The sequence below is a fragment of the Emys orbicularis genome, chromosome 18, assembly GCF_028017835.1.
Source record: "Emys orbicularis isolate rEmyOrb1 chromosome 18, rEmyOrb1.hap1, whole genome shotgun sequence".
NCBI lineage: Eukaryota > Metazoa > Chordata > Testudines > Emydidae > Emys > Emys orbicularis.
The window spans coordinates 6,413,477-6,437,759 of NC_088700.1; the positions used below are offsets into that span (position 1 = coordinate 6,413,477).

At 43.4% G+C, this 24,283-nt stretch overlaps 1 protein-coding gene across 1 annotated transcript; it reads right to left on the reverse strand.

Moving 5' to 3' along the window:
- Window positions 1-13,546: 13,546 nt before the first annotated feature.
- On the reverse strand, window positions 13,547-21,802 carry TMEM250 (transmembrane protein 250). The gene is made up of 2 exons (XM_065418876.1): window positions 21,620-21,802; window positions 13,547-14,247 (listed from the first exon to the last, which is right to left on the reverse strand). Exon 2 carries the CDS (start codon window positions 14,112-14,114, stop codon window positions 13,695-13,697), a length of 420 nt encoding a protein of 139 aa, XP_065274948.1. The 5' UTR covers window positions 14,115-14,247; window positions 21,620-21,802; the 3' UTR covers window positions 13,547-13,694.
- Between the last annotated feature and the right edge of the window lie 2,481 nt (window positions 21,803-24,283).

Sequence of the window (24,283 nt, forward strand, 5' to 3'; positions counted from 1 at the left end):
AACATGTGCTACAAGGGACACAAAAGATGCTTAAGGTCACAAATGCATCAACATCAAATTGTGAATGAGCCCTACAATTTCCCCATCTCTCTCTCTCTGTCTCCTCAGTAACTTCCTTATATTGTGCCAAATAATAAAGGGGAGGAGAAGATGGGAGCTTTACTTTTCATTTCTCCATGGTGGGGCACTGGGGCTGATTCTTGAAGGTTTGGGTCACACCTGCCTTTTATTACATCTTGACTTTGGTCTCCACAGTGGAATTGCATTTGTGTACACCAGAGTTGAATTCAACCCTGTGGGTTCATTTTTCACTTTGAATAGCAAAACTGTTTCCCCATTGAAGGCCCAGTGTATGTGCAGCAGATTATCCAGTCCCCTAGATGTCTCCCAATAACGTTTCCATCTCAGATTAAAGCGTCTTTCTAATGTTTTTGTCCAGCCCTTCCAGCGTCCATTTGCGAGAGTATATAAAGGACAACACCACGGGCTTTTCTGCCCCAAACACATGAAGAATCACCAGGGTGCACTGAAATAACGTGCAAGTAATAACAGTGGTGAAGTCAGTGGGAGTTTGGCCTGGGTAAAAATGGAGTAAGGACTCCAAGATTTGGCCCAATATTTCTTTTTTATGCTATATACCGACGAAAAGAGATGGCTATGAATATATGCATGCTGTAATCTGACCTTGTGAGCTGTTTACAAATGCGTTAGTCATTTTCCAGAGAACAAGCAGTTTTGTTGGAGAGAAACACGGGATGAAATCCTGGGTTCATTGAAGTTGGAGAGAGTTTTGCCATTGACTTCAACAGAACTAGGATTTCATCCATAGGCTCTACAAGTCTCATTTTCCACCTCTGCTATTGGTTGGTGCCTGTGTGCTTTCCTACTGCACGGGTCCAAGACCAGCATAGACCTGATCTCGCTTATACGGACATCAGCAGGAGTTTTGCCATAAACTTCAACGGGAGCAGGATTGAAGGTGTATATATGCTGCAATTGCTAGATACAAAGGGGCGAAATATAGGCTTAGGATAGAAGTAATGATGGATCCTTTAAGGGCCCGAGTGTGTGACTACTGTCTCCTCCGATGAGGTTTCATGTATTTTTGATATTGGAAGAAATGATTGTGATACCATATTTGAGGGGCAGCGTAAAGCTTTTTTTAAATAGTTTTAGAAGCTTGGAAATAAAATTCCATTTTGTACTGATTTTGTTCTTTTGCTTTCGGCAAATAACAAGGAAGCCCCTGCCCACCCAACTGCAAATTCTCCCTCTTGATGAGCAAATAATTTGTAACAAATCATTTATTTCATGACCGTCACCTCTTTTTTAGATGGCCGCAAACAGATTGTGGTTTTCTTCAATTTCTTAATTTTTGGCAAAATTTTCATTAAAATGTCTTCACTCCTTGAGAGCAATTTACTCAGTAGGAACATTCCCAAAAAGAGCAGGAAATCTGAAGGGCAGAGTGGTTCATTTCATTAACATGTACAACCTTGACATCCTTCCTCAGGAAAAACTCTCACTGGAGCCAATGGGAGATTTGCCTGAGTAAGAACTGGGCAAAGACTTCAGTATTTGTCTCCAGTGGTTTATGTGGTATCTATCGAGGCTAGTTCAGTTCAACTATTTACTCAGCTCTCCTTATCCGCTCTGAATCACCCCCACTTCTCCCCTGCTCCCTTCACCAACAAAGGTCTTGTCTGAAAGGTCTTTTCTGAGGATTTCAGAGTAGTTGCACCATGACTGTTTATAACGGAAGGAAGGTTACAAGTTAAACCATCGAGAGGCCACCCCTACTCTATCAGACACTAGACAAACTCTGACATAAGGCCTTGTTTACATGCAGAGGTTGCATTGGTTTGACTCATGCCTTCTCTACTCAAGAAAGCTGCACTAGTTTAAGTTAAAACGGTTTTTAAATCAATTTAGTTGATAAACCCCTGGATGGAATTTAAGATAAATTGACACGTCAGATTTATATTGATTTAAGAGTGTCCGCACAGGGGTTTGCACCAGTTTATCTAAATTACTTTAAAACCACACCTTTAGTTAAATTGGTACAATTTTGCATGGAGATGAGCCCCAGGGATTAAACTCTGATTTAGAGCCACCAAAGCAGCAAAAATTCAGAGCAAACCCTGACAAACCCAGCCCTTGATATCCCTTAAGCACAGTTTTTAGTAGCTGAATAAAAATATCTTGTACTTCGCAATTTTCATTGGCTTATTACTGGACAAAAACTTTGCTTTGAACTGACATTTTCTGGGAATGACAACTGCTTTGATGCAGGAAGAGAAAATTAACACAGTGAGTTGGCTGGTGAAGAAATGAGATGAGAGGGTTTTTTTCCCCCCTGGCAACATAGCTGTCCAAGGGTTATGGAAACTTTGTTTGGCTAAACAAAGATGTTAAAAGATAACAAGGCTTCATTTTTCCCAGCAGTGTCTTCACTCTAACTACTGCCTCAGTATGCAAGAGCCTCCCTAAAAGCTTTCCTGGGAGTAAACACACCTTGTTACTTTTAACAGCTTCCAGGAAAAAAATACCCCAAAACCTTGCAGCTCCCCGGGGGTTAATTGCATTGGGAATGATAGCTCAGAGGTGAGCTACAGGCCAGACTGTCCCTGCTTGGGATGAACAAGAAGGAGAGAGCACAAGGAACCTTATCCCCCTTGCATTCCTGGCACAGGGGTCAGCCCCAATCACAGCTCTTCTAAGCACAGGTACTGTTCCCTGTTAGCACTCCCAAGGGCTCCACCACCCACAACATGGCAGGGAGAAAGCAGGGCTTTGCCCTGCACCATCCACACTGCACCTTTCTAAGGGAATGTGCAGTAGAAACACCCCCTCCCGCTTCCCCCCCCCACCCCCCCACTACATGCTGAAGAGCTCCAGAAGCAGTTGTGGCAATACCTCCTAGTGTTTCTGCTTGATTGGCGTGGGTCGACGCAGCCCCTGACTCGGGTATAGGCCTACAAGATAAATCTGGCTCTCAGGCCAAGTCTACAAAAAGGAAATTCATACACTGATGTAATTACCCCAGTGCAAATCCGTAATGTAGACACTATTGCAAGGCACGGCTTGCACAAGTGCTGCTTGATCTTGCAACATGTAAACTTAACATCAACATGGTTGCAATGGTTTGAATTTCCTTAGCATATACGGGGCTTTTGTAAGCAATCCCACATGACAAGGAGTGGGTTGTTACATAGGCTAGGTCTACACTACCCGCCTGAATCGGCGGGTAGAAATCGATCTCTCGGGGATCGAATTATCGCGTCTCGTCGGGACGTGACAATCGATCCCCGAATCGACGCGCTTACTCCACCAGCGGCGGTAGGAATAAGCGCTGTCGACGGGGAGCCGCGGAGGTCGATTTTGCCGCCGTCCTCACAGCGGGGTAAGTCGGCTCCGATACGCCGAATTCAGCTACGTTATTCGCGTAGCTGAATTTGCGTATCTTAAATTGACCCCCCCCCCCCGTAGTGAAGACCTGCCCTAAGACTGTTGCATCTCTCAAGTGCTTTGGGAGTCACAAGGCCATGGGTAACATGCTTTCAAGCACAGGTAGTCTTATAAATGTAGCACACCCACAGGGCTCCAAACTCATTAGTCGATCAAATGCCTTCTTTTATCTATCCCATTGTATGGCTTGCACCACACTACATCTTGCCCTATCTACTAACTAGAAACGAAAGGATTTACTGTACCAGATCAGACACAAGATCCACCAACTCCAGTATCCTGCCTCCAGAAGTGGCCAACACCTGATGCTTGAGAGAAGGGATTCTCAAACTTTTTCACAGTGTGGACCATGTCTCAATAGAAGCCACTGTGGCACCTCCCCAGCCATTAATGACTGGGCAGGACACCCGCTCTTCCATCTGTCATGTAACTAAGCTATGGCAACTACACCACTTGCTTGCATAGATGAATAACATTAGGAAAATAGTTCATGTATTTTTAGCTGTCTTTTAATACAATGTAGCAGCTGGATACAGCAAGGAGATGATTGAAGTAATCCCAGGGCTAGATCCTCCACTGGTGCAAATTGGTTTAGCTCCACTTACTTCATTTGAGCTACACCAATTTACACCAGCAGAGGACATGGTCCCCCGTGTATAGTTTGAATATCAACTAGTTAAGTTTGTCAAATGCTTTAGGATGATAGATGCTGTATAAATACAAGTTATGACTTGTCTAAGAACATGGGGCAGAATTAAATTAGCTTTTCACCAACTAATGCACTTAACAAAGGGCTCATATACTGATTTTACTTCCACTGGTATATTTCCAGTGCCTTCAGTGGAGTTACTGTGGATTTCCACTGGTGTAACTCAACCAGAATCTGGCCTGAGCTTGCTCTCTTACACAAATAGCACATTATCGCCGATTAAAGCAGTCTGACTCTTAAAATGTACCAATTGAGAAGTGAAATGCTCAGCTTCATGGTGTATGCTCAGAGAGCACACGCATTAATTTTGCTTAAATTAGTCATCCTGCACAGTACATGACTCGGAATGGGTCACGCTCACACACACCACTCTGATGCCAGTACACCATTTTGCTTCCATCATTCTCATTCAGTTTCTCCAAACCTATGTTCTTGTAGCCAAAATTGGTGGGGTGGCTTGAGTTGGTTTTAGGAGTGGGGCAAATGAGTTCCTACTTCCTCTTGAAAGAAGAGAGGCTCAAAAAAAAAAAAAAATCCATGACTTGCACTTAATACAGTAGCTTTCAAAGCCCTTTACAACCTCCTGGCCACATTCTCTAAGTCTTGCAGCTGGTGTACTCGTTTACCATTCTGCGAAGTGGGTGTAAGGCAATGAGTCAAATAGTCATGCATGCAAGGCTGTTTTTTTTATAGTTTAAATTATTATTAAGGGTAAAATCCACTCATCCTTGCACTAAACCTAAGTAATCTGGCTTTGCGTCGGGAACCTCCTCTCCCCCAAGTCTGTGGCTGATATTCTAGCCTTTGGGCAGTAGTAGTGGCTATGGCCTCTTTGTGCCTCTTATGGGAAGGTTTTGGGTTTCTGGAGCCACATGAATGCTGCTTCAGAAGATTATCTTTTCCTGCTTGCAATCGCCCTCTCCATGCTTGGCCTCTCTGGAACCCATGGCTTCATTGGCTATAAAACATTCCACAAAACTGACCAATCAGTGTAGACCAAGACAAATCATGTTCAGCATCTATCTTGGATCTGTGTATGCTGCTGCCAATCACCCTACCATCTGAGTACCTTCTATGTAAAATCAGTAGCAATAACAACATCCCTAGTAGATGATATCGAGTCTCTGGCACTTCTCACTTTTTGCATCAACTGAGATTAACCCCACAATTGGTCACGACCTTCACTGACTGCTGAATCGTGATCACAATGCTGCAGTGCAGTCTCATCTCCACACAGGAGAGGGACAGCAGACAGCTCCACACCTGCAAGGGGATATGGCAAGACATGTCACGTTAGAGCAAGGGACTGGGAATCAAGACTCCTGGCTCTCTCAGTAACTCCTTGGTGACTAACCTTCCTAATCGTTAATTTACTCAGCTATAAAAATCAATATAATTACACTCACCTCACAAGGATGTCTGTGAGGCCTAATTACATTGGGCCTGATTCTCTACAGCCTCACACCTGCTGTAATAATTTACATCTGTGCAATGTGGGTGTCAAACAATACCAGAGCAGAGTGGTAGCATCTTTGTAAAACAGTATCTCTAACATTTTCCCATTGGTTTAAACAACCAATCCATTCAGACATTTAAAAAAAATGATTAATGAAGGTGGCACGTTTCATAAAGAACTCAACAGGCATTCAAGACACTGAGTTGTATCCATGTTTCAAAAGGTTAACATGGTGCAAATCAAACACTTTGCATTGTAGTTTGTACATTCATCAGTTAAAGGGCAGAGCTAATGCGACTTTGTTACCACACATACAGCAGACTTAAGGGCAAGGATGATTGTAACAGATTGGGAGTTCTTGCTTCAAAAACATAAAGGTCTTCCATTCCCTGCATATCTGAAACCTTCAATGACCTGAAAAGGAGATATCAAAGGGAGTTTGGGATGTGCAAAGACTGCAGGATTGGGCCCCAAAGGGACATTGTCAGATCAAATACAGCCCAATATGTAGGTCTGGTAAAAATAATCTCTCTCAAAACTTATTTCTATTTGTCTTGCTTCTATGGTTTCTTTTTAAATTCCCCTGGAAGCATTTTTAAAACCAAATAAATATTAATCTGCAGTATTTATAGCCCAAAGCAGCAGCATGACAGGATTAACAAAAAACTAACTAAAAACAAAAGTGAAAGTGACCAGTTTATTCTCATTGTCCAAGATGAAATTGGAAAAGTGAAGCAAACAGCACCAACGGTGAAAAGTTGATTAAATTTTTCAAATCGTTTCGGTTTTAATTATCTATAGTGTTATTTGTAATATAATGATGAACTTTTTTTGTCTAATTATTTTTAATCTGACCACGTCTCTCTCATGTCTGAGTGAGTTTGGGAAACGGGAATAAATCCAAGAGAAAATTGATTTCCACAGTGGAGTAGGGTTTGCACATACCTGCTCAGGCTAAAATATTTCTGGCAACTAACATTAATTGGCTATTTGTCTGATTCCTAAAGACATAGGAATAAATTCCAGCTTTTACCCGTTTTATTATTTGGTCTGTTCTGACAATTTTTTTTTTTTTTTTTTTAAAGGACTTTTGCAATGAAGAAAGCTTTATGAAAAAAAATTGCTTTACTGTGTCATTTACTCTGTCCATCATATAGCTCTGGCTTGGTTAACAGGTTTCTCCCTCACAGCCCGCCTTCACCTCCTTGAACTTGTAGGTCACCTTGAACATCTCAACTCCTTGAGAAAAACCTTTAATTAAAAGTAAACTTAAATGCTTAAAAACAAAAATCCTGTATTAAAAAACTGATTACAATCCCAAATCGTTACCAAGATCTTACTTATTCAGCAACCTCCTAGGGATGTTGTGAGGATTAATTAGCTAGTGTTTGTAAAACACTTTGAAGATGAAAAGTGCTATATAGGTGCCAAATATTATTCTATTCATGTACACCTAAAATATTCAAGTTGACACATTTTAAAACAAATTATTTGAAAACCACTCCCTCTTCCTCTTACCTGCCAAAAAAACTACCTGACAAAGCACAGGAACAAATCTGTACAGACACATGCCTAGAACCCCGACCAGGGGTATTCTATTTGCTACCCAAGATCCATAAACCTGGAAATCCTGGACACCCCATCATCTCAGGCATTGGCACCCTAACATCAGGCTTGTCTGGTTATGTGGACTCTCTCCTCAGACCCTACGCTACCAGCACTCCTAGCTATCTTCGAGACACCACTGACTTCCTGAGGAAACTACAATCCATCGGTGATCTTCCAGAAAACACCATCCTGGCCACTATGGACGTAGAAGCCCTCTACACCAATATTCCACACAAAGATGGACTACAAGCTATCAAGAACAGTATCCCCGATAATGTCACAGCTAACCTGGTGGCTGAACTTTGTGACTTTGTCCTCACCCACAACTATTTCACATTTGGGGACAATATATACCTTCAAGTCAGCGGCACTGCTATGGGTACCCGCATGGCCCCACAGTATGCCAACATTTTTATGGCTGACTTAGAACAACGCTTCCTTAGCTCTCGTCCCCTAACACCCCTACTCTACTTGCGCTACATTGATGACATCTTCATCATCTGGACCCATGGAAAAGAAGCCCTTGAGGAATTCCACCATGATTTCAATAATTTCCATCCCACCATCAACCTCAGCCTAGATCAATCCACACAAGCGGTCCATTTCCTGGACACTACTGTGCTAATAAGCGATGGTCACATAAATACCACCCTATACCGGAAACCTACTGACCGCTACACTTACCTACATGCCTCCAGCTTCCATCCAGGACACACCACACGATCCATTGTCTACAGCCAAGCTCTCAGATATAACCGCATTTGCTCCGATCCCTCAGATAGAGACAAGCACCTACAAGATCTCTATCAAGCATTCTTAAAACTACAATACCCACCTGCTGAAGTGAAAAAACAGATTGACAGAGCCAGACGAGTACCCAGAAGTCACCTCCCACAAGACAGGCCCAACAAAGAAAATAACAGAACACCACTAGCTGTCACCTTCAGCCCCCAACTAAAACCTCTCCAGCGCATCATCAGAGATCTACAACCTATCCTGAAAGATGATCCTTTACTCTCACAGATCTTGGGAGACAGACCTGTCCTCGCTTACAGACAACCCCCCAACCTAAAGCAAATACTCACCAGCAACCACACATCACTGAACAAAAACACTGACCCAGGAACCTATCCTTGTAACAAAGCCCGATGCCAACTCTGTCCACATATCTATTCAAGTGACATCATCATAGGGCCTAATCACATCAGCCATACCATCAGGGGCTCGTTCACCTGCACATCTACCAATGTGATATATGCCATCATGTGCCAGCAATGCCCCTCTGCCATGTACATTGGCCAAACCGGACAGTCTCTACGCAAAAGAATTAATGGACACAAATCTGACATCAGGAATGATAATACTCAAAAACCAGTGGGAGAACACTTTAATCTGTCTGGCCATTCAATGACAGACCTGCGGGTGGCTATCTTACAACAGAAAAACTTCAAAAACAGACTCCAAGGAGAGACTGCTGAGCTGGAATTGATATGCAAACTAGATACAATCAACTCAGGATTGAATAAGGACTGGGAATGGCTGAGCCATTACAAACATTGAATCTATCTCCCCTTGTAAGTATTCTCACACTTCTTATCAAACTGTCTGTACTGAGCTATCTTGATTATCACTTCAAAAGTTTTTTTCTCTTACTTAATTGGCCTCTCAGAGTTGGTAAGACAACTCCCACCTGTTCATGCTCTCTGTATGTGTGTATATATATATCTCCTCAATATATGTTTCACTCTATATGCATCCAAAGAAGTGGGCTGTAGCCCACGAAAGCTTATGCTCTAATAAATTTGTTAGTCTCTAAGGTGCCACAAGTACTCCTGTTCTTTTTACCTGCCAACATTGGTGTTCAAAGGTCATTGCTTCCCCAGCTACATCTGATAACGTCACTATCACTTATGCATTGTAAGGAATACAAAGTCTTGCACTGGCTTAGTGCCTGTGACATAATATTTTTCCCTTTGTGTATTTAGTACCTTTCAACCAAAGATCACTAGCACTTTACAAAGAAAGGTAGGTATTATCCCCATTTTACAGATATGGAAAATGAGTCAGTTTAAGTGACTTACCCAAGCTCACAGCAATACAGTGACACATCTGGGAATAGAACCTAGGAATCTTGCTACTTGTTCGCCTGCTGTAATCACACCATGCATTTACAGCCTTCCAAGTGATCCACCTTTCCAGGAGAATCACAGAGTCCTGAAGTCAGGTCTTGGTAAGTGAAGCTTTAGTGCATTGTGACAGCAGACATTTGGGTGTCGGAAACAATTTGGGGGATCATTTTTATATATAGGGTACCATTTTCATCTACATTTAATCTTTTATGTGACCTTTTATCCTTGGTTGGCCTGCTCCTTTCCTTGATTTGATAAACATTACCCCTTTACTTGACTTTAGAAGGACATTCACTTGATACGTAATATCCAATTTTGGACACAGAGGGCCAGCGTGGTGCTTTAGGAACACTGCAATGCACTGAAACACAGGGGTGCATGTTTGGTGCCTGGCTCCCTGGATCAACAAGGACTGGGACCGCTGTAGATAGCTCATGCGGAAGTTGGAACAGGTGAGGGGAAATCAAGAGAGCACACCACCACACTCTCCATTGACCCCTCTTTTTGGCTGTTATTTAAATAAGCACTGAAAGAGATCCCCTCTGCCAAGAGTTTCCACCTGACTTAAAGCCAGATTCTGTGATGTGTCAGCCAGGCATAGTGGGAAGGAGCACAAGTGGCTTTACCTGACTTTTGCACCGCTGGGATTTTGGATGGTTTGGGGGCTGCTGTAAATCAGAGCAGCTCCAAGGCTGCTGTAACTTACATTGCCTGCAGTGGCTCCCTATGAATTGTCAGGGAGGCTAGGATAGTCAGTGCCCAGAGTGCTCCATCTCTAATCCTTCCTACTCCCTTAGGCTGGGAGCTGCATGGAGAATGGAGATAACAGGGCATTGTTATCTCATTTGGGGAACCACCCTCCCCAGAGACCCGATGGAGCTTTGCTAGAAAGGGTCTGCGCACTGGAGCCCAGAATCTGGGCCTCAGTTTTGGGTGGGAAGATTGGGGAATGGAAGTATCACAGAGGATCTCCCTCCCTCCCAGCAATTCTGGAAACTCGTATATAAGAAACATAAGTAAGGCAGTGATACTGTCATGGAGGTCACAGATTCCATTACTTTCTGGGACCTCCAGGACTTCTTCTGGGGCAGGGCTGGAGCAGCTGTCAGCCTTGGGGCTGCTCAAACCGCAGCTGCCGGAACAGTTGACCAGTGGCTAACCCCAGGGCCGCCGGAACAGCTGACCGGCAGCCAGCCGGAGTTGGGTCAGCCCCCCAGGAGCAGTGGCGGAGCTGGAGCAGCTGCAAATCTCAACAGCATTGTGTGTCGTGGCCTTCTGTGACTTTTACTAAAAATACCCATGACAAAATCTTAGCCTTAAATCTAAGATATTAGTAAAACAAAGTAAGAATGTGTAAGGTGCTCAGACGCAAGGGTGATGAGTGCAGGTTGGGTAGGCAGATGTAATAAACAGAGCAGCTGGGTGAACTCTCCTAGAACAAAGCCCAACGGGAGCAGTTACATGCAGAGTTCTGGCAACTACCAAGGAGCATCAAGAGAACATGGCTCATGGCACAACACCGATTAACCACTTTGCTCCCATAGAAACATCTCTCAGCTCCTGCAGTGCTGATCTAAGATTTATTCTGCCAGGATCCTGCCTTAATCAGCACCCTGTGGTCAGTCTGTATTATTGGATTATCAGACTGTATAGATAATTTCTGGTTTTGCTCTAGATTAAGGCTTCAGACAGAAGCATCCCCACTCTGCATCTGCAAAACCAAATGTCTACCACCAAAAGGTACTGTCCCCACAAGCTGCAATGTAAAAGCACCCTTTCCCTCTGCATATGAGTATGTATTGACCCCTATGAAGTAACCCTACTGAAGGCAATACAAATACTGGACCACAAAAATGTTCTTTTCAATACATTAGTGACCTAATTCTCATCTCACTTACACTAACTTTATATCAGCATGACTCCATTGACTTCAGTGGACTGAATTACAATGGTTTGAAAACAGAAACAGGTCTTGGTCTTTGTAGCCAACCTTCTTGTAAGAAATCAATCTGCAATTCCTTACAGAAAAATGGGGAAAGGGACAACATTCTAAGTTTGTTTTGAGTAAATGCTGGTAACTCTGAACAGACACTTTGGGCCAGGCTCTGAACTCAGTTGCAGTTATGCGTAAATTGATTTCAGGGGAATCACCCCAGATTAAGATCGGTGTGACTGAGATCAGAACTTGTCTCTCGGTTATTAAATCATCAGAAAAAGTTTCTAATGACTTGACCTTCCTCTACCACAACTGGTGGCAAAGCCAGAATATTTCCTCTATAATATTTAAGAATTCACAATGCTGCACTTTCAGATTTTGGTTAGTTTTCAAGTTCCCCTAGATGAAGGACACCATAGTCTGATCTCACTTGCACTGGTGCAATTCAGGAGTAACTTCCGTGAAGACACTAGAGCAGGGGTTGGCAACCTTTCAGAAGCGATGTGCCGAGTCTTCATTTATTCACTCTAATTTAAGGTTTCGTGTGCCAGTCATACATTTTAATGTTTTTAGAAGGCCTCTTTCTATAAGTCTATAATATATAACTAAACTTGTCATAACTATAAAGGGAAGGGTAACAATACTATAATCCCTCCTGGCCAGAGACACCAAAATCCTTTTACCTATAAAGGGTTAAGAAACTCAGGTAACCTGGCTGACACCTGACCCAAAGGACCAATAAGGGAACAAGATACTTTCAAATCTTGGTGGGGGGAAGGCTTTTGTTTGTGCTCTTTGTTTTGGGCGTTGTTCGCTCTTGGGACTAAGAGGGACCAGACATCAATCCATGCTCTCCAAATCTTTCTGAACAAGTCTCTCACATTTCAAACTTGTAAGTAACAGCCAGGCAAGGCGTGTTAGTTTTGTCTTTGTTTTCTCAACTTGTAAATGTTCCTTTTGCTAGAGTGTTTACCTCTGTTTGCTGTAACTTTGAACCTAAGGCTAGAGGGGGTTCCTCTGGGCTCTTTGAATTTGATTACCCTGTAAAGTTATTTTCCATCCTGATTTTACCGAGATGATTTTTACCTTTCTTTCTTTAATTAAAAGCTTTCTTTTTAAGAACCTGATTGATTTTTCCTTGTTTTAAGATCCAAGGGGATTGGATCTGGACTCACCAGGAATTGGTGGGGGGAAAGGGTAGGGGGGGGGATGATTAATTCCTCCTTGTTTTAAGATCCAAGATCGGTGTTCACCAGGGAATTGGAGGAGGAGTCTCTCAAGGCTACCCAGGGAAGGGAGAGTTAGCACTTGGGAGTGGTGGCAGCAAAACCAGATCTAAGCTGGTAGTTAAGCTTAGAAGTTTTCATGCAGATCCCCACATCTGTACCCTAAAGTTCAGAGTGGGGAAGGAACCTTGACAAAACTATTGTTGTATGTAAAGTAAATAAGGTTTTAAAAATGTTTAAGAAGCTTCTTTTAAAATTAAATTAAAATGCAGAGCCCCCCGGACCGGTGGCCAGGACCCGGGTAGTGCCATAGGTTGCCTACCCCTGCACTAGAGTAAACCCAAAGTAAGAAAGATCAGAATCAGGTCCAGATATGTTAGGCATTAAGGAAGAGATGGAGATGAGTTACTCTAGGCCTATCGTTTTCCAGTGGTTTATCTGCTGAGGGTGGAATTTTCAAAAGCACTTAGCACTGGGCCTAACTCTGCTTCCATTACTTCAAATGGGAATGATACGTCAATGCCAAGTGATTCTGGAAGATCCCACCCTAAATGCCTAAAGAGGGGTAAGCCATTCAAAGCTATCAAAACTGCAAACTGAGGTAAATACAATATCAAAATGGTCCAAACACATCACTGGTGTAAGTCTACGGAAATCATTGATGAATTTGGCCCAATATGTTTAGCAAAGGATAATGCAAGTCCAGAATACACAGAGGGAGAAGACTGGGTAGATAGGAATATATATTACTTGCATAGGACATCACTGAACATTTTTAGAAAGAGGATACAGATGGATTAAAGGGGCTGGGTGCAAAATTATTTGGTTTCCCCCCTCCAGTTAAATCACTGCCCTTTCCATGCCCACTGGAATAGTTCAGCAGGCTAGACTCCTATGGACTGAAAGGAAATTTATGTAGCTTTCACTGTGCAAACAAAAATCGAACGTAGCCCACTTGCAACCAGGGATGGGAATTAAGCAGCACCCCAGCCCTCAAAAAAATAAAAATAAAAATAAACCCAATTCCAGAGACAGGTACATGAATTTATCAAAATACTAGCACTGATAAATAAATTTATATTTAAAAAAAGGCAAAGGAGATATCCGTAGGTTTTGGGGTAGAGTAAGAGTCGCCTCCTGTGCCCACATGCGCTCACTTTATTTACATATCCACAAACACCATGAAACACCAGCCCAGCCCCCCCACTAGCAGCATGGTCACGTGAATTCCATAGATGAGCAGTTCATTCATGAGGCTGAAGTCCACCCGCCTTCGCCCCAACAAGAGGAGGATGATGGAGAGTTTGTACTGGAAACGCAGAAAGATCCGGATGCCCAGGTACTGAAGGCAAAACAAGATAGAGAGCGCCACCCAGAGGATGGAGGTAAACAGGCTGCAGCTGAAGTACAGCAGGAAACGAATGAATCCGTACATCCATCGGGATTTCAGATAGATGTCGAAGTTGTTGTACTTGGTGCGCACCAAGTGAGTGGTCCTTACTGGGCCACAGGCTGAATGCAGACATGTTGTGTGGGGGCCGTGGAAAGAACGGACACGGCGGGGAATGGGGATTACAGGCATCAGGCACCCCACAGTTCACAGAGTCCCAGAGCAGGATTTGCAGTGCGCATACCAAATGTCATCCATTAATATGGAAAAGATTCAGCAACCTATGAATGCAAACTTTCTGCTGAATTTCCAGGAAGGAACAGGCCTGCAGGAAGGAACAGAAGGAAAACACGTTTAAAAAACTCCAGAGGGAGATAAAGAGAGTCTGGTGGATCTATTCCAACCTGGCTGCTATTTACAGCCACCTTGCAAAACTCTACTCACTCACTTGCTTGGGGTAATGTATTTTTTGATGGGCAAGTAAAATATATTTTTTTTCCATTACTGCCTAACTAGATGATTACAAAACACCCAATCAGCGTGGTATCTAGGTTATAATATTAACCTATCAATCTCACTATGGTAATGGAGTGGAAACAAGAGGACTGTGTCTCTGAGCTGGTATATTTTCATGATAATTTTGCAAGGTTGATTAACATATAGCACATCCCCTTAATCAACAGGGCATGATACTGCAACATGAGCAGTCCTTACCCATGTCAGTAGTCCCACTGATGCATGGGTTTTCATTTGATCCTTATTCACTTATAAGTAACATTCTATTCAAGTGAGGCTTTCAATGTACCGTGCAAATAAATACAGGGCATAATACAGACAATAGCAATTCTGGGCTCCTGCTAATTTTTAAACTTTGCTAAGCATCATAGAATCACAGAATTGAAGGACTAGAAGGGACCTCGAGATGTTTTCTAGTCCAGTCCCCTGCATTCAAGGCAGGACTAAATATTCTCTAGACCATCCCTGACAGGTGTTTGTCTAACCTGCTCTTAAAAATCTCCAATGATGGAGATTCCACAACGTCCCTAGGCAATTTATTTCAATGCTTAACTACCCTGACAATTAGGAAGTTTCTCCTAATGTCCAACCTAAACTGCTAAACTTGCTGCAATTTAAGCCCATTGCTTCTTGGCTTATCTTCAGAGGTTAACGAGAACAGTTTTTCTCCCTACTCCTTATAACAATCTTTTATGTACTTGAAAACTGTTATCATGCCCCCCTAGGTCTTCTCTTCTCCAAACTAAACAAACCCCCCCCCTTTTTTTTTTTCAATCTTCCCTCACAGGTCATGTTTACTAGCCCTTTAATCATTTTTGTTGCTTTTCTCTGGATTCTCTCCAATTCGTCCATATCTTTCCCGCAATGTGGTGTCCAGAACCGGACACAATACTCCAGATGAGCCCTAATCAACGTGGAGTAGAGCGGAGGAATTACTTCTTGTGTCTTGCTTACAAAACTCCTGCTAATACATCCCAGAATGATGTTTCCAACAAACAAAATGAAAACAATGGAACATTTTGCAAGAAAAATAAAGCAATGTGTTTTTTTTCACACTGTACAGGATGTACCTCCCTTCACTTGGATGAGCCTTGAGGGCTCACTGTCATCACAATTCCCTGTGCGCCATAGTTTTAAAAGGTATTTACCTACCTTATTTCTCCCTTCATTTTCTACAAAGATAAATGAAATATCCTTAGTCTTACACAGTGTTTATGATTTATAATCTTAACATGTTTCCATGTAACCTTTGGTATTATTTGACAGTGATGAGCATTAGTCTGTTAGCTACTCTCTGTTTCACCTCATGCTTCTAATGTGCCAACTTCCAGGAATTATCAGATGACAATACACTAATCAGACAATGCTATTAAATAATGGGGAACTTCCCTAGCCTCCTTCCACACCCCATAACATTGCTTCTTGTTATTACTTTGCATCTCACAGCTGGAGAAAGTTCAGACACACAGGCCTGGAAAGTTCTTTCTTTTGCTGAAGGAGAAATACTATCATTGCTAGGACTAACAAGAAATTTCACTTTATTATTAGAGCATTCTTTGAAACTAATTCCTATTATTACCAAGGCTACTATTAGTTAATTATAAGGTTATAATACCTTATATGCCAGGATATTAAAGTACTTTACAAACCTCACAACAGCCTCATTAACTCAATGTGTGACTTTGGGCAAGTTACAACCACTCTCTGCCTCAGTTAACTGTGTAGAGATAATAATCCTGATCTATTGCATAGGGCCATGTATTGGTGCACTGTTTAAGGTGAAATCCCCAAGTAAATTCTGCCTAATAACCAATGCACAGGATGACCCAGAGGCTTAACAGAGAGGAAAATTAATGGTGTTGTGGTTAAGTTATTTGAGAGATCTGGGGGTCTGCTCCTGGGTCTATCAGGGGCATCCTATATGACCCTAAACAAGTCACCTCCCCAGTCTTTGCAACAGCTTCCCATCTGTAAAATGGGAATAATAATTCCCTACTTCACAAGAGTGTTATAGGAACAAATTTAGTAAAGTGCTCAGGTACTATCATGACAAACATTACAGAAAAAGCCCATAACATAAAATTAATTCAAGTTTCTAAAGTGCTTTGAGATCCTTGGGTGAAAGACAATACATAGATGCAAAGCAATATTATTCTCATCTTATTATGAATTATTCTTAATCTTGTGATGAAGTTCTAGATAAACATACACATGGCAGTATATGTAACAATGTGCTTCCACATACTATACTGCTTTTAAGTGATTTTTTTAAATAAAAATATTGTGAATGGGCAAATTACAAAACGTAGAACTTGGTATATTCATGTATTAGATATTGCAGTATCAACAACATTCTATATATTATTTTTGATTGCATTTTTAAAAATACGATCTCTTCTTGAATACCTTTAATTGGAACATTACTGAATATTCTAAAATCTTTTCCTAAGGCCCTGTTCCTGCAAACTCTTATGCACCTACTTAATTTTACTCAGATGAGTAGCCCCACTGAAGTCAACTGAACTACTTACCTACTGAACTATATCTTCCTACTGTATTTTCCACTACATGCATCCGATGAAGTGGGCTGTAGCCCACGAAAGTTTATGCTCAAATAAATGTGTTAGTCTCTAAGGTGCCACAAGTACTCCTGTTCTTTTTACCTACTTAAGAGTAAGTACATTCGTAAGTATAAGTGTCAGAGCATTAAAACCTGATTTCTGAATCTGCTCTATCCTGTCCTGCCCATGAATACTCCCCCTTTTCATGGTATTATGCTGGGGTATAGTTAAGATACTGGCTTTATGTCTGAGCCTTGTCATAGAGGAAGAGTTGTTATTCTCTCCCATGAAACAATCAGCAGGTTAATCTGAGATATGCTTCAACAGCTGAGCTGACCGGGTCATTTAACAGCAACAGCTTGTTCTCATTTGCATGCTGCTGTGCCCATCATGTAAACATAAATGACTTTTAATGGGTCTATGCTCTTAGATAAGATTAACACTGACACTGGAGCAGCTGTGGGAGGGGGTGTTGTAAGATGAAATGTAAACTTTTAAGAGTATTACATTTTTAATGGCATAACCATCCATTCAGCAAAAGGTCAATAATCCGTTGGTTTTTCTGGATGCCATTTAACTCTTGCAATGAAATAATATTTGACATTTTCCAGTGCCACCTGACTTGTTAGGTACAGTGAGAAAGATTGCTAAGGTGTTTCACAGCTCCACAACTTTCTAGGTTTGAGCTGATCTAAAAAATAAAAAAAATAAGTTTCATCTTTCTGACTTGAAACTTCCAAACTACTGAAACAACTGTCTTTTTATTTATCTCACTGAGACTTCAAAAAATATCAAGCCAAGTCTGAAGCACATATATATTGTAGTTTATTGCATACATGGCTGTCTTATATTATACTGTACATGGTAGCAATTTGAAAAATAATTTATAATGTTATGAAGAGAGACCTCTATTAAGGTATAAGCTCAAGGAACGGAGTTAATGTCACGCTTCCAGCTGTAGCTTCAAAGGAACCACTCACTCTTAAAGTTCAGCAAGTGCATAAGTGATTTCATGACTAGGGCCTAACTCTGAAATTGTAGACTTTTAGGTGCTTGATCTCTCAGGGAAGGTCTACACTTAAAACACGGCAATGGTGCAGCTGTGCCGCTGTAGCGCTTCAGTGAAGACACTACTATGCCAATGGGAGAGCGTCTCCTGTCGGCATAGTCTATCAACCTCTGCAAGAGGCTGTAGCTATGTCAACGGGAGAAGCCCTCCCGTCAACATAGCACTGTCTACACCATGGTTTAGATTTTTCACATCCCTGAATGACATAGTTATAGAGATGTAAGTTTATAGTGGAGACCTGGCCTCAGCCTTAACATTGTATTAATGCTAGTTTTCTGCAAGGATATAACAAATTACGTTTCACATATCTATAGCACCTTTCTTCCCAAAAGGTGCTGGATCTGTGTGGAGGAAGGCCAACTGAAATCATTAAAGTTCAGAACAGGTGCAAGGTTCTATTCACACAGATCTAACTAATATGGGCATAAATTCATCCACCTCCACAAATTACAACTGCCACAGGGTTAGAAACGATCAACCAGCTGATGCACAGTACCTTGCACAAAAGAGGGAGAATGGAAATTTTTCCCAGGAACTGTTAGGCAACTTCCCCCTCTTACTATAGCATGTTTAATGCACATTACAGACCCTACAGGACATAGAGTGAAAATTGTTAATCTCAGGGTTTAATGCTAAGCACTTAAATCTGTATTTAGGCACCTTCACCTGAAAGTTTAAGATCCTAACCATGGATTTGGATACCTAACTTTATGCACCGTATTTTGAAGATTTTGGCCTTTTTTTTAAAAAAAAGATCTGTTGCTGCAAGGAAGTATCTACCACAGAAGGATGAAAAGCTGAGTCAACCCTTTCTGGATTTGATACTGTGGTTCTAGGAATTTCAACACAGAGGCTTAGAAGACCATCCCATCTGGCTGGCTCAGTGCCAGTCTGGATCCAGGCTCTCACAACACAAAAACCCTCACCACCATTGGCACCCTTTACCATGGTGTCAGGCTAAAGATCTGAATGTCATTGAAAACTGAGTCCCCTTCTGCCCTTTCAGACATTTCCCTGCTAGCTAAGGTAGATGGGGGAATGCATGTGCACATATATAAAGTGCTGCCCATGATGATCCCATTCTGTGGGTAAATGGAGGCATCAGTCTCCAAGGCAATCAAGCTGGCACATTTTATTTTCTCTCTATATAAAGGTGCTCATGATGAAAATGCTGTAATTACCTCCTATAACACCAATTCTACTAGAATCACACTAGATTAGGTCCAGTGTTGTTTAATATATTTATTTGTGATCTGGAAAGGGAGGTAAACAGCAAGATAGCAAAATTTGCAGATGACACACAATTATTTAAGTTAGTCAGGTCCAGAGAGGCTTGTGAGGGACTTCAGAGGGACCCAAACAAGCTTGGTGAATGGGCAACACAACGGCAAACAAAGTTCAATGTAGATAAATGAAAAGTAATGCACATTGGAGGGAAAAATTATACTCCTCATACACTTTGCAAGATTCTAAATTAAGACCATCAATTCAGGAAAGGGATCTGGGTGACACTGTGGCCAATGAAGACCTTGGCTCGGTGTGCAGCTATGGCCAAAAAAATCAAACACTATGTTAGGACGCATAAGGATTGAAATGGAGAATACAGAGAGTATTACAATGTCATTCTGTAAATCAATGATGTGGTCTCATCTATAATACCATGTGCAGTATTGGTAACCCCCCCCGCAAAAAAAAAAAAAAAAAAAAGGCTAATCCAGAATTGGACGGAGTTCAGATAAGAGTGATGAGAATGATCAGTGGCCTGGAAAAACTCTCAACTGAAAAGAGATTAACAAGACTTGGATTATGTACCTTACAAATAAAGAGGGGACATGATAAAACTGTATAAAATAATGACGGTAGATCAGGAGTTAACATTTTGCAGAGATATTAAACCTCATGCTTTTTCTAATTTAAGAGATTAGGAGATCTAATGGCGGGGGAGGGGCAGATATTCTCACATGTACCTAATATGAGGTTTCTTGCACCTTCCTCTGAAGTAACTGCTGCTGGCCACTATCAGACAGGATACTAGACTACATGGGCTGTGGGTGATCCAGTCTGGCAATGCATATATTCCTATAAATATATACATATACAGACATACACCATTATATGTACACACGGACACCAAAGAACACGTTATACGCACACACATATTTGGCAGAGCACACACACACCATCAAAGAAGGTTCTGCGAGATGAGCAAACAGTTTGGTGCAGCCACAAACCACAACATAGCACTGGACAGAACGACATTTCCTAGCAGTAGCCTGATATCAGAGTGGCACAGGAGCAATAAGCTACTGCAATATCCATCCAGAGAACAAGCAGATGTGGGCAGGGCCACCTCCCTTAGAGAAGGTTAACACACAATACCCCCCCTCCCCCAACACACACACCTTGCCAAATCTACTACCTCAAGGCCCTACCCATTACCTTCCTCCACATCCCTTTGCTCCCATCTCTTCCTCCCCACTCTTTTTCATTCTTTCTGTGGCCCTTGCCCTCCTCCCAACTATGGGGAGATATGACTGAGGTCTATAAAACCATGAGTGGGGTGGAGAAAGTGAATAGGGAAGTGTTATTTACCCCTTCACGTAACATAAGAACCAGGGGTCACCAGATGAAATTAAGAGGCCACAGGTTTAAACCAAACATAAGGAAGTACTTCTTTACACAACGCACAGTCAACCTGTGGAACTCCTTGCCAGGGGACATTGTGAAGGCCAAAAGCATAACTGGGTTCAAAAAGAGAATTTGATAAATTAATGAAAGGGAGTTGTGTGTAGCTTGAGAGCCTACCTCTCTGACTAAGGGTATGTCTACACTACCTGCCGGATCAACCCCCGAGCCCTCTCCCTTTGACTCCTGTACTCCACCGCCGCGAGAGGCGCAAGCAGAGTCGACGGGGGAGCGGCAGCAGTCGACTCACCGTGGTGAAGGTAAGTCGATCTAAGTACGTTGACTTCAGCTACATTATTCAGCTGAAGTTACGTAACTTAGATCGATCCCCCCCAGTGTAGACCAGGGCTATGAGAAGTTGGGCCAATAAGAGATATTACTTCACCCACTGTGTCTCGCTGATATCCTGGGCCAGACACAGCTACAACAACACTGCATACATAGAGGATTGGTCCACAAATGAGACACAAGGTAGGTGAGATAATATCTTTTATGGGCCCAACTTCTCTTGGTGAAAGAGATACGCAGAGCTCTTCTTCGGGTCTGGGGAAGGTCCTGGGTCTGTCCCAGCTCCACCCAGGCGGAAGAGGCTGTTTCGCGTAAGGGGTAACACACACTCTACGGGACCGTTCAAGGCGGAGTGGTCAGTTAACAACCCGGCAAAGGCCCATCAGGAGCTATTAGCCAAGCGGGGCAGGGACGCAGCCCCATGCCCCGGGGTCCCTAGCCCCGGACCGCCAGGAGCTGGGACAGGCCGACAGGGGGATGGGTCACTGGGCGATCACCCTATTCTCTCCCTCGGGGGCACCGGCCACAGGGCTCGCCCCCTTCCGCCCCAGCAGCCGCACACTGGGGCTGACACTCACCGCACTGCCCATGGTCCCGGGCCGAGTGGCCGCCGCTACTGGGGGCAGGTGTCCCGGGCCCGGAAGGGGCCCGGGCCTGAGGTCAAGCGCTGCTATGCGCATGTGCGGACCAGCGGCGCTCGGGCTCCAACCGGTACCGGCAGAGGCGACTGAGGAGTGGGGGTGGGGGTGGCGCGGAATGATGATGTCATCATCGAGCGCCTCGCCTCCCCTAAGACAGCAAAAGCGGAGCCGCGAGGGTGGGAGGAGCCTGTCGCCCGGGTAACGGGGGAGGGACAAGAACAGGCGGCGAGGGGGCAATAATGGGTGAGGCGAGGGGGTTTCAGGCAGAGGAGGGGGGGATAACGGGGGAAGGGGAGTGGGGGGCAAGAACGAGGGGGCTGGGGGGCAATGGGGAGGGGAGTGGGGGGAATAACGGGGGGCTGGGGGCAATGGGGAGGGGAGTGGGTAAGAGCGAGGGGAGTGAGGGGCAATAACGAGGGGGCTGGGGGGCAATGGGGAGGGGAGGGGAGTGGGTAAGAGCGAGGGGAATGGGGGCAATAACGAGGGGGCTGGGGGGCAATGGGGAGGGGAGGGGGTAAGAGCGAGGGGAATGGGGGCAATAACGAGGGGAGGGTAATAATTGGGGGGACAGAGGGGGCGTAGCAGCAAGGGAAGTGGGGGCAGAGTGGCGCCAGCGGGGGTGCTAGTTCTATTGCCCCCCGTTTCTCGCTATCCGATTCCGGGGCTGCCCCTCAGTTTCCCCTGGGCAGAGCACAGTTGGTTTCCCCCCAGCAGGCGAGGGTTAATGAACGGCCGCCCAGAGCTGCACCCTGGACCGAGCGAGCAAAGCGCAGCCCAGCCAGGCTCGCCTCCCCTTTCCCGGGCTCTCTTCCCGTTGGGCGACAGCGCCAGGGAATCTCGTCGGCACCACCTGTTGCCCCCCCCCCCCCCCCGCGCACTGCATCCTCTCCAAGGCTGGCGCAGTTGTTACAGGAACAGAACCGTTTGAAACGTACAAGCGGTGTTCATGTTTTGTAAATTCCCTTTTGTAAGAACTGGAATGGCACCGCTTACAAGGAAAGTCAGTAGGTGAAGCCACTAATTTAGTGGTCTTTTTAGAAATCCGCAGAGAAAGCGGACTTTTCCCAATCTTTGGAATTGTTTGTTAGTTATACCTCTGGATTTTTGTATTTTCATAAATATATACATATATTTACAAATACATATATACAAAAATAATGAGCTGCATCTTTCCCATTTAAATCAGTGAAGTTACACCAGGGATGCATTTAGCTCGTTACCTTTTTTCAGTTTCACACACCCCAGCCTTTCCACCTCATTCAGTGAACAATATATTCCTACCCAACCAAAACAGGTAGATTTGATTTTTCAAAGACTGGTGGAACTCTGTCCTATGGTCTCTATTCTGACCTTTCATACTCTCACAAATAGGTCTTTGTATTCACAATACAACTTGTAGAGGGCCAAAGGGTGCCTGCTATAAGTCGTCCCCCCCCTTTTTTCCCCCACTGTATAACACTTCTTACAATTAGGAGTTTTAAAATTAATGTATGGAAATGGGGAAAAAACATTCCTCCTCTTAGTATGAAAGGGCCAGATCATGCTCTTCAGCTGTCTACGCCACAATATTTTTTAAATTAAAGTTTCACAATGTTGCTACAGTTACTGTTGCTGCCATAACAGTGGTGGGAGTGCTACTATAGGCAATGCTCCGAAGACTGCTGCCATTTTAAGCAGTGTGTTGTGTTCAAGCTGCTCAGTGCATGTCTGCACAACATGGTGGTTAAAATGATAGTGGATGCCAATGCTTTTGGGCAAGGATCATCTCATTGTCTGTGTTTGTACAGCGCCCAGCACAGTGGGGTCTTGGTTCATGACTGGAGCTACTAGGTGTTACTGCAATACAAATAAATAGTAGTACTGTAATAATAATAATACATTAGCACTCCCACTGTTGCTGTCTTTGATGATTCTGTACCAGTGGTAGCAACCACATGACATTTTTAGGGGGGGAAATGTAGACATGATGTGCCCTGTGACAACCCGTAAGAGGCAACAGATAACTCAAATTTAAATGAATGGAGTTTCTAACATGTAGTGCTGTTGGGGGGAGAGAAGGGGCAGAGGGGGAATTGGCCACATTCAAAGAGAGCAATAGGTGTAGCCTTTCCAGTGAATTGATATCCGCCTGGCCCCTTCGAATCATAGGACTGGAAGGGACTTTGAGAGGTCATCTAGTCTAGTCCCCTGCACTCATAGCAAGTTTGTCTAACCTGCTGTTAAAAATCTCCAATGATGGAGATTCCATAATTTCCCTAGGCAATTTATTCCAGTGCTTAACCACCCTGACAGTTAGGAGGTTTTTCCTAATGTCCAACCTAAACTGCCTTTGCTGCAATTTAAGCCCATTGCTTCTTGTCCTGTCCTCAGAGATTAAGGAGAACAGTTTTTCTCCCTCCTCCTTGTAACAACCACCAAGCACAGTTCTATCAGGAGCAAACTAGATAGAATATTAAGTAGAATGCTACTGCTTAAGTTGTCCTAGCATATAGAGCCACTCAGAAATGTCAAGCGTTACAAAGATCATGATTGAAAAGCCATTTTCTAGTAGATTAGGCCCAAGATTTGACCTACATTAAACCACAATACATTTAAGCACAG